We start from the raw sequence: 12,008 nt of genomic DNA, 5'->3' as shown, positions 1-12,008 counted from the left end.
TTATTTAAAATTTACTTTAACTAATAAATACGGCAATTTAAATAAATAAAGGAAGAAACAAATTCACTTAAATACCAGTTTTATTTACACTATCGTTGTATTTTGTAATTTTCAAGTGTATGATATCTCTTGAAACAATTTCCAGGATGCAATCCTGGTTTTCTTTCGCTCATTTCGTCTATTGATTTCGACATGAAAGAGTGACTCGACATAGGGAGTGCAAAAGGTTAAAATCGATGTACCTTGTATAACTGTAACATTTCTTAGTATTTATTTCCATCGAATACAAGAAGAATTAATTAGAATAAAAGAATAATGATTCCTCTGAAGTAACAATGGAATTGGATGGTTACAAATACATTCTTTCATACAGCTGTTCGTCAAATTAATTGGCCAGGGTAAACGATATCCGCTGTTGTATTGTATGGGAGAGAACGTTTCGCCGAACGTTAATATTTCTTATTTAACGATGATTTATACGGCAATCGGCATCTTGCCAATCCGACGCTTTACGCGCGGCGAAATGATAAAACACCCCGCGGGACAACTTCCTGGTTTAACGTTCCTTAGGGGAACGCGCCGCCGCGTTTCGCCGTACGTAATCAATCGCCTCGGTTTTTCATCGATCATCCCGTTTTAGTTAAACTTCTTACAATATATGTTTCAGTTAAAATTTGTTACTATAAATATCATTTAATTAGTATAAATAATATTTTCGATATTAAATCTGATTGCCTTTTTTGATTGAATTTCATAGATTCAAATACATGCAATTTTTAATGTATTTCGTATAGCACAAAAATCTGCATTTCGATACCAGATTAACGGAAGTTATGTATTTGTTTTTTAATGATTAAATCATTAAATGTACATACATGTTGAATTACTGAGCAAAAAAGTGTTCGGATTCGCGTGATCGATTTGCAATCGCATTCCCGAGCGATCAATGCGACGTTACGTTTTTATCGGTACCGCGAAGTGTCAACATCTGGAAGCCGAACGGTCCGTAGAGATAAGCCGAAAGATTTCCACGTCACTGCGATAACGAGCGAAAGGAAATCCGAGTATAAACGTTTAGGGGTTGGTTTGCTTTCTCCGGTGACCACCAGAGCGTCGCTACCGATAATCGGTAGACTCGGCGGCTCACCCTGAACGCGTGTCAGTCAGTCAGTCGATCCTCAGAGCACCGACCGTTTACTTACATACTTATTGCTCTTAATCTCTTTATTGGGATCGCGAACTCTTCTTACGCAGTTCACCCAAATGCGAGCAAGTCAGTGATGCAGTGACGATGTTTGAATCAATTAAACAGTGTTTTATAATTAAATGTTGAATTCTAATGTCTTGCTGAATAATTATAATAACTAATAAGTGATGTGTTTTGGAGAGAGGAAAAGTTTATTGAAAAGTCTTCTACGACGTACCTGTCGCAGCCAAGAGGATCATTACGATGTATATAGCTGTGCCAGTTCTTATGTAAGTTCAACAATAGCAAACAAATTATATATATTTATTTGCATTATTGTTAGTCCAAATTTATTTATTAATGATTTGAAATAAGAAAAGCGAATGAGGCGAGCAATGGTTAGAATGGAACAGCAAGTTGCAGATTAATCTGTAGGATAAATGCGGCACGTCTTTGATTGAAATTCGAAGACTGCTCCCAGTCCCAGTCCTCCTCAAATTTCTCAAACAACGGTCATTGAGTAACGCAATTCCCTTTGCGCTCTTCCGACAGGAAGTCAAAATACCAAACGTATATACCTCCGTAATAACAATTGACTGTATTTTACATTCAATACCGGACGCATATGTGTAAATAATGACCGCTACTGTGGATCCATTTCATTTTGGTATTCTGCGAAATCAAACTAATCCTGTCTGATCCTGTCCAAGCCTGTTCGTCGCTATGGTGTATTATTTACGTCACCGCATAACGACGGAGTCACGCCGACACACGTCGTTTGCATTATAATATTTCCATATTACGAAATTGTATTCGACGGTAGAATTTTTCGACTTACACCTGACGTAACTAAGATTCTACGATAGGCTCGAGAATTTCCCGGTTGTAGTGGTTTATTTACAAAGTGATTCACTGAGACGGCACAAGTATAGATTCGGTACCTATGCATATTCCCGCGGCGGTGCACAAATATAAAGCCGGGGCGATTTGGCGCCCGGTCAAGAGACAGTCTGCGAATGTCCGAGAGTGGATATTCTCGATTCTGTGAAACGCGAGGAAGGGGTGTAGCCTGCGTGTGACAGCGTTTCAAGTTATTTTGAAAACTGGGCTGGTGCATTGACCGTACGCGATTCCACGGATCACGGTCCATCCGGATCTGTCCTTTCCGGAAGCGCACCTGGCATACTCGGACCAGCCTCTACTACACTATTCCACTACTAATCAATTATACCCAGTGGATTAGCATTTATTATCAATTGAATTCCATTGATCATCGTTGGTTCTTAATTTCATTTTTATGGAAAAATTACGATTCTTCAGAATTTATTGGTCTCTCAGCTTCACTTCGAAAGATTTGATTAAAATTAGAAAAGAACGATAAAGATCGCACTTGAAGCATTAAATTTGGTCCGTTATAATTGCCTGGAAGTGAAATCGGAGTGGCCATTAAGAATATTCGATACCGACTCGGAATCGTTTCGGTTTAGCTTCTGGGAAGATAGAGAGGAAGTGCATGCGTTATACGCACGTACGCGCACGGGTTTAGTCGACATTCCTGCGATGACTAAGGGCCATTCTCCTTGGCCGGACATCGACAAGGTCGTTGTCACGACCCTTCGCGTACTTTATAGGAGCCCTCTTAAGGATGTCAAAAGTATGCTCGTTAAAGGCGCCAGTCATCCGCCGCGATTCCCTCCTCCCATATACCCCTTTGCTCGTTCCTCCGCGCGCGTTACGCGGCTGCCTTCAACCTCGTAAACGTCCCCTAACGTGAAGAATTCGCTAAAATAAGAAACAGTTAATAGCATTTATTATCGCATACTTCGTCTTCTTTAGTGCGTCGACAGTCTCGTATGGATCCAAAGTCAGTTTGATTTCAAGAGGGGATTTCTCGAATAGCGATTGAAAATTGATTTTCTATCGGTACGACGGTCGTGAAATTCGATCCCTTGGAGTTATTTTTCTGAAAACCGCGAGTTCATTGAAGCAGTTTCGTTTATGAAAGTCCGCACCTGTTCGCGACGAATGAAGAATCGTTCCTGGAGCGGCGAAAGAGCCGGGAGCAGGAAGAGGAGCTGGCAGAGCCGGCGGAGAACGAATAAAAGGAATAAAGTAAAATAAGAGAAAACGGATAGGAGTGGATGGAGACCGGCCAGCGGCTAGACGAGCATATAGTCGGTCTCTCGCGTTTCCTGGTAAGGGTCTTGGCGGTCTTCAAAGCCATCAGAAGCGGTGCTCGTTTCTTGAAATAGGAACAGAGGGACGTAGGAATTTCCGCGTCTATCCAATCCTTCGCGGTAATTCGACGAACATTTCATTCTCTCTTTTTTTTCTCCTTACCAAGGGACATCGTTATCCTCATCAGCGAACCAATAAACAGAGCCCCTCGAATGAAGTCGTGTAATTCCGAGATATTTCTCAACTTTCCGTTCCGCTCGCAACGGCAAATTAGCATGTGAAAGGGACGTGCGCGCGAAATAAACTGAAAATTGCGCGGCACGCCGATTTCGCCTAAATTAACAAGATTTACACCTTTGAAATTTACTTTTAATATTGAAAGAAGTCGTTCGAACCCGAACAGCCGCGGCGTTACGCGCAATTTTTGCAGTCTTGCGAGGGTTCAGCGACGTTTTCGTTGAAATACGACCTTGCTACCCGGTCGCGCATTTGCATAAAACCTTCTGCCGTGCTGGAAGGAAGAGAGAAAAAGGCGAGAGGGGATTCAAAGGGCTTTAAATTTCGGTCCAATTCCAGACCTCGGGGCTCGAACGGCTTCAGTGTTGCACGGAACCCTCGACGGGAATTAAATCGTACGTTATACTATAATTATGCATTGTATCGTTGCTACCTGCCGCGGGCTAGAAGAGTCGACTTACGACCTCCAAACGGGAGCAAAAAGAGCCTCGCGCACTCTATTTTTACAGCAACGATTCTATCGTGGCCTCTGCGCGCTTTTAGACGCCGTCATTGTCTCTTTTTATTTTCAACTCGGTTATTTATCGAGTCGGTGTATTAAGAAATACCGAAATAAGGACGGATTTATCTATAATTTATTTGGAAAGAGGTGCCCCGCGCTGTACGTGCATCGGGACCGTTATCTCGCTCGCACGAGCATCGACCTCTCTCGAGTATCGGCCACTCGATAAAAGCTAATTTTTTCTCGCGAGGATCCGTGCTCGAAAATCGAGTGCCCTTATCGTTATCACCATTCTTGTAACCTCTCGAAATAGCCAAACTTTCAAATCGATCACTCTTGAACAGCGTCGAACTGCTCATTTTCTCAAATAGGAAACTATTGAACCTTCAACATTTTTTCTGCTAAACATTATCAATGAAATCTAACATTGTTTAAATTATAATTGCCCGTTCCAGAAGATAGCCAGAGAGAGATAATCAGAACATTGAAGAAGTAAAGGATAAGACAGATTTACATAGTAAACTGACAGTCGATTTTAAATAGTGAGTTCGAGCGACACGCGATCGAGACCCTTGGAGGCTTCTGCATTCAGTGAGTTATAGTTGGAAGTTCTAATTGCACTATTGTCGGACATTTCCAAGCGTGTCGTTTTGGTCGAAAATACGCCGTTGACCCGGCGGTGTAGATCTACCTTTATTGGTCGATGGGCATGCACCTCTCTCGGACAAGATCCAACGATGGTAATGGTCCCTCGATGCCAGTGGTCAACTACCACGTTCCAAGGACACCCACCTCTTCCCTCCTCCCAGTCCCGTCATCGTTCCGTTCGCTATCGCGAATCTCCACCGTGAAACTTGCGGCTCCGCTCGAATCTTACTTTTTTTCCAGTGTCGATAGCTATCCCGTTAATTGTACGATTTTTCACCCGGCGAAGGGTAACGACGAGAGCGTCGCGTGAAAAATAGCGGGTTCCGAGGCGCCACGGGAACCCGTCGATTAAACGCTATTTTTACGGGGCACGGTTTAACGCGCGGCGAATTTTCCATTCGCCCCGGCGCTATATGCGATCGACAGCCACCCGTAAACAGAATTATTTACGCGCACGCGGAGCGAATTTATTTTTCTCCACCGGTAAATCTTCGCCGGCTGACCCTCGCGGTTTATCGCGTCGAAAACGGAAAGTTCCCAGAAAAAGTATCTCGAATTAATTATTTAACGCGGGGATACGTGGGCGGTGCAGTCAGACAGCGAGGCAACGATTGCCAGACTGCTTTTCAGAAGTTTAAAGAAACACAATTGCATAAAATGGTTATCGTCTGGATAAACACTTAAAATATTCACTGTACGTTAATTTTATAATAGGTGACCATTTCCTATCGAGATTCTTCTTCTACCAAAAAAATATGAATAATTTGCATAGAAATCCGCGGTGACCATCGGCGTCTTCGTATCTTTCGATAGAAGACGATCTACAGGATTTCGTCGAACATCGATGGATCCTACTCGGTCACCTTGATAATGTCACGATCGTCTCCAACTATGATCTCTGGAGAAATTCCAAGGCACGCGAGTCCACGTCTTTGTCTATCGTTAATGGTATTGTAGTGGAAAAACGAGTCGCGGCACTCCCATTCACCAAATTCCTTCCTCTCATCGGCAACGATTCTCCTTGGCCAACGACACGACTTTTCGATTCCCCCTTCCTCAGTCATTAAGTCTCGATCTTCTTTTTGGGACCACGGCTGCATCGTTATTCCATTTCTATTGCTGCTTTGACACAATAGCCCGCCGCATTTTTTCCAAAAGTAATTTTATATATGAATATTGTATCAAAGTCGATTAAAAAATTAGTAGAAACAATCATTAACTGATGTATGTAGGAATTGTTATAAAGATAGTTGGGCATTCAATCCGTTTAAGGGATTAGACCTCATATCTACGCGATAAACTCACCAGATTGATCAAAAGTGTGGATCTAAAAAATCGACTTTCTTTTCTTATATGAATAAATATCAAAGAAAAAAGATAGTTTTGAATGAGATGAAAATTAGAACATCCTGCATTTCAATTTCCTTTCTGAAGAGGTCTTTCCCATTCTAAAAGTTTTTAATATAAAGACAAAATCCCATATTTTACACTGTTTTTGGATTTAAAAACAGAGAAGAAGTCAAAAGTTACGCGACTATCCGAGAGGCTTAAAATCAGTTTTATTACTTCTCTAACGTCGCGTAGAAATGGACGCGAGCAAGATAGCGGGCGTTGTTCTTACTGTCGCAGTGCATCGATATTCGGTCGGTGATCGAGGAGAGAAAGCACACGCGAGGCTCGTGTCCCGACAACGTTATCGTTGTCGCGGCGTTTAAAGTACGATCCCGTCTGGTTTCGACCCGTTAACCCGCGAGCTATCTGTCCCGCGATCGGGACCGCGAACGCGCGACACACGCCGGTACTTTCGTCGTTGTACGAGGTCGAAAAATGTTGCGGTACACGGCCGGGGAACGCGGTGCCCGGCGATTGCACGCGCGCGGCAGCCACGGGCATGTACTCGCGGGTAAACGACGACGACGACGACGACGACGACGGGCACAGCGCAGCACGCCGGGCTAACGGTATACGTTGTGCCTAATACCAGTCTCCCGTCCGTCCACGATTAAGTCTGGATGCTAGACGCTTCACGATCCGAATCTCGCCGAGCAAATTGTTCACGTTCCGACGTACTGCCTACTATTTCTTCCGCTGAAATCCGTGTACCTCTTGACGGGTGTCGATCAGACAGAAACCCGGTACTCGTCCGACGATTATATTTACTCGCGATCCTTTCCTGTCCGTGGAACAGCTGTTTCAAGTACGAGTCTATCAGCTGCTCTTAAAGATCTCAGTAAAACGCGCATACAGTTATTTCTTCGTGCAATTTTTCAACACGACTTTTAAAGGATTTTAATCGAAAGTAATTTCACACAATTTCTTCGACACGTTGCTCGATGAGATTTATATTACATATTACAGAAATGAATATTTTGTGTAAAAATTGCTACGGAGTGGAGAACACAGTTACTTCTCATAAAATTCTGTATAATTTTTTAACAAAACTTTTAAAGGATTTTAATCGGAGGTCGTTTAATACAATTTCTTTAGCACGTAATTCGAGATGAGATTTATGAAATGAATATTTCGTGAAAGAAGCAATTTTACAAGAGGGGTTTCATCCAGCTATCGGAATTCCGTCATCGAGGTGAACGGAATGAGATTCCTGTGATCGTGGCTCGAATACCTTTACCAGTGGTTATTACGAAGTGCCGCTAAATAAGTAAAGGTGTGCTGTACCTACGTGTAAGCGCAGAGGCGTAGAACGTTGCCGCGATCTTTCGCCATAAATCCGATCGAAGAAATCGTTTCCTGGTTCGGCTCGGTCGAACATCGAAATTACTCGGCTGCGCCGTAGCAGGGATTAATATTTGTCCATCCCATCCCTCGTCCACTCAGAGACGTTTAATCATATCTCACGAATTTAATTCTACATTTTATGTCCCTTGCATTGTTTACGTTTTAATGAATGGAATTTACGATTTCTTTGAAATAACAGTACAAGTTTTTGATTCGACACAATGGCAACAGCCTAAGGCCTAGGACGTTCATTTCTGCCGGGTACTTTCATTATATACCTCGACGAAAGTATGCAATTACATGTCACAATCCTGGCGAGGAGAAAGTACCGTACAATGTTCAGACAGACTGGAGGTTCGAGAGTTGGCCCTACGCCACTGAGATCGCGAGAGTTAACGTATACGCGACAAACCTGGAATCTAAGCCAAGGCTTGGCACCGGCTTCGCTATTTACTACACGTAACACGCCGCGCCGTGCCCTGGCATCGCGTGCGGTTAATGAATGAACGCATCTCGCACCGAGTGAATTTTTATCCCCCTCCGATTATAATCTGGAACTACTTCATTTTGTACTCGGTCGACGGTCAGTCTCGACGATCTCCTCCTACGCTGTCACACGTTCATTTATAGTAGATTTGAAACAATTTTATATATTTTATTTGCGTAAATCAAAAGGAGACTTCAATCTCTCTGTAAGCTGTAAAGATTATTTATCCCTCGCTCGCGGAAAGCTTTACGATTCTATTTTTCCGTCGGTCGTTTATTTGGATTAAGTAGAAGCAATAATAAATAACAGGTTTCGGCTATATTTCGTTGGTCATTGTTTCTCTTGGACGACGACCAGGCTCACGATTCTCCTTTAACCGCCCACGCATTATCGATCCGCTTATACTTAGCGGTGCACGTTACCAGAAATATCTCAGTGCGCGGAAAGTTACACAGGATCTTTTATGGTGCAAGGCTGATTTTTATAATTACGATCAACCTGCAGGTTTAAATAATGCATAAAAAACATCTTCTGAGTAGACATCATAAACGTTGTATTGACAAAAATCCGCGTTGCGAAACCTATTTGTGATACGATGGGTTTGTTCACTTGAAAGTGAAAATTCCAAACTGGTGAACCGTTCACAATGGAGGAGAGGAACAATCGGCTGCCTTCCAAAGAAGATTCCTCTCCGATTTCATTTAGAGACGGATGGCGAAAGGCGAACGTGTGGGCACGGAGGAGCAGCGTGTCGCGGCGAGGAATTATCGTCGCGGATAGCCGAGGTTTCGTAATCCTGCTCGGTAGTCGGCTCGCTCGTCCGTTAGGCTCGTTTCAATGGATCGGTGACCGGAGGAACAGGTTCACGACTTTCTTCAAACGCTAGCCTCCGGTTATTTGTCTCTCCAGAACCGTTCCGCCGGAATCTTCGACGTCGACCCATTTGCATCCTACGCTGCATAATTATTCACACAATATTTTATACAACGTTTCATCTAATGATCCATGAAATATCGCAGTATCTATTGTATGAAATGCTGCGTTGATTTTCCTAATAATATTTATATCTGGCAAATGGGTTAAGATGGAAAGTTCGATTAAGGTTGTAATGTCATTCGACATAAGAATTCAAGATTTAATAAATTTTTTAATAGACTCGCAAAATTTCTGAAATTTTGTACTGCGTTTTATTAATGTAATATCTAGTAACTGTTAAAATTTCAATGCTTAGTCATATTCTTATGTAATTGCTCATACAGCCTTAAATTTGATGATTCGCGTTAATGAATACCCAACGGAGTTTATGACGACTGGTCGATGAAATCCAAGGGTCAAATAGGATACTTGGAGACGGATTCGATTAAAATTCATGTTAACAATCATCTTCTGTGGAATTATCGTAGAGACACGGCATTTCGTAATCCTCAATAGCCGGTATATCCTCGCGTTTCTTGCAACGTGCCTCTCGTATAAACGTGCGCCTGTATATCGTACGTAATGCATGTTGCATTCCTGGCTGCATTCGTATACGCGCGTTATGCATTCCGCGTGGATTTGACCTCGATGCCGTGTTATTAATGCCCATTACGTTATATAAACGAACCGCTCGCCGGAGCATAGAGGAAGGAAAAGGCTGTATCTCCGGAGCCGTTTTACTACTCGCCGCGCGCGCGCGGCTTCTATTAATCGGCGATACCTTGTTCCGAGATTTGTTTCTGTTGATATCGATTCCCTCGAATGGAAATCTAGCCACGTAAATCACCCGTAGGAAGCAGGATTTTGTAACTCCCAGACAGGTGTTCTTTCTCGTTGCGTCAGTACACGGCAATTTGTCCGTGTGGATATCGTCGATGAGAAAAAAAACCCACTGCGATCTCTGCGTCGTGCCTCCACGGTTTCAACAAAAATCATAGCATTCGTTGCTTCTTCAATAGAGGCGATGTTACGCTTCGTCGCAATTGTGGAACTCGAAGTAACAGGTAGTACTTTCTTCCTCCGATGTTTACGGATCTTTACTTCATTGCGCAAAGTCTATGCAGGTTACCGGTTAGCAGAATCTGTTTCTAACGAGATCGAGTGTACTTCTACCTTCATTATTAGATTTGATACATCTTTAAAAAAAAATGCGTGGAGTCTATTAAAATGTAAAAGATACCAAAAGTGCATTCTTTAATGCTTTCACCTATAATAAGCCTGAAACGAAGAAAACGCAATAACAATCGAATCATTCATTATAGAAATCTGCGAAATTCATAGAGAAAGAGAAAGACGGATTCCGTTAGTTGAGAATCTTTACTTTACTTTCGCGATTCTTATCCTACGATTGCGTTAATCAAGGACTGATGTTCGAGAATCCTGAGAGGTCGAGCCGAGTTGCCGATCTAGTGGCACATGCCATGTTCTGGATGGCACAGAGGCGTAAACAGTCCGATCGAGTCGCGAGGTCGACGTGGGTAACGGTAGATAGGAAGGTTTACCTACGCTTACAGATTCTGCTCGTACGTACCTGCGTTCATAAACTTGCAACTGTTCGTCGTTCGTCAAACGTTGCAAAGTAGCAGCCTTAATCGAAAGACTATCAGTCGATTATTAATCTCATGAATAGTCTCAATAAAACTTGAAAAGAAAGAACATAAACAGTCATCGTCTTAATAATTTCAATGCAAAACGAGCATTCTTCAAACTTTTACATCGAAACCATAAACGCGTCTCTTGCACGTGGCGAATGAACGAGAGTCGCGTCTAATGAAACGGAGGGTCGAAATTAGAAAAGAGGCCGAAACTTTCAGCGCAGCCTCTTGCGGTACATGCATCCGCGACCTTTCTCTTCCATTCACCACGTTCGAACAATTTCCAGCCCGCGGGCGCGTTCTCGCTGACTAATTAAATGATTGATCGCCCCGACGGGCAAATTATCGTGCCGACCGACCGACAAATTAACTGCCGCCAGCCCTCTCTCTTTCGTGGTCGATGGCTTTCCTCTCGTGACACGGCGTGCGGTAAAAACGAGCCGGCGATGCCTCGAAAAAGAGGCCTATCTTAGAGGAATCATTGCAACAGATCAGTACAGTATCAGATAGAACTGTGACAGCGTCGTCAAAATAAGCTCTGAATTCCTGACGCCCTTGGCGTAATAAAATGAATAGACATAGACAGTGTCGAATGATCCATCAACTCATAGCGCGGATATTAAATAAAGCATGTATTTAATTTATTAGAGTCGATGACCAGTCGCTGTAAATTGAATTTCTACTTTCCCATTTGTATCAACTTTTGCGTTCGGCTGTACGCATGTATCCGGACGGTTTGTTCGAGCTAAGTAAAAGTGACGACCTCGCGACAGAAGTACGTATACCAGACGCAAGGTGTTGAGCTCGTCGATTGTGCAAACCAGCAGTGTATAATACGCGGAATCGGATTTCTACGCCCGGAGCCAGAAAGCTTCGATGTACGAGCGCGCTCTCTCCCTCCTCTCTTTCGAGTGCAAGTCCTATGCTAATTAGCAATAATTCAGCTGTATCCGAGATTATACAGTAACGAAAAAGCGTTCTTCCTCCTACAATTTTTTTTCTTTCCCTCTTCAATGGCCGAGAGTCTCCTTGACGCTCCTTTGTACGGTTGATTAATATGCGAGGGATGTCCTCGGGCTCGAGTCGCATTAACAAGCGGAGCCTGGCGTTCGCGTCTTCGCCCCTCGAAAGCCACCCTCGAAATCTGCTCCCTCGACGCACACGTACGAGAATCTTCATCCTTTTGTCACGGGAGAGGTTCCCCTTTTTCGAGAGCACTCGTAGTATTTATTTCGCTCCGATCTCGAGGCCCGATCGGGGCGGAACTCTTTGTGCGCCCGAGACGAATCGAGGGTACGAACCGTAGCGACGAGAGTTTTTCAACCGGCTCCTTGGAATCCGTCTTTATTCAGGAGACACGGATTAGGGAGAAAGCCGGATAAAATACGTGGATGGAACTTGTCTCTTCCATTGTGGAATTCAAATGGTAGCATCTATGATTACATTTAATATTTTCTACAAATT

The 12,008-nt window shown here is 43.3% G+C and overlaps 1 protein-coding gene across 4 annotated transcripts in view; it reads left to right on the top strand.

Annotated features, from left to right (window-relative positions):
• Positions 1-12,008, top strand: part of LOC108628438 (rho GTPase-activating protein 20) — a 149,822-nt gene that overhangs the window by 128,593 nt on the left and 9,221 nt on the right. The window contains exon 1 of one of the 4 annotated variants that reach the window (XM_018030376.2): positions 1,213-1,476. The exons of the other annotated variants lie outside the window; for them this stretch is intronic. Coding sequence (XP_017885865.1) covers positions 1,375-1,476 — 102 coding nt within the window. The 5' untranslated portion in view covers positions 1,213-1,374. Of the gene's footprint in view, positions 1-1,212; positions 1,477-12,008 lie in introns of those variants that run through there. 4 annotated transcript variants of the gene reach the window in all.

Source organism: Ceratina calcarata, unplaced genomic scaffold, assembly GCF_001652005.2.
Source record: "Ceratina calcarata isolate Rehan_Ccalc_2016 unplaced genomic scaffold, ASM165200v1 scaffold127.2, whole genome shotgun sequence".
NCBI lineage: Eukaryota > Metazoa > Arthropoda > Insecta > Hymenoptera > Apidae > Ceratina > Ceratina calcarata.
The sequence above is the reverse complement of the archived record's forward strand: the minus strand, read 5'-3'. Positions and strand labels throughout refer to the sequence as shown.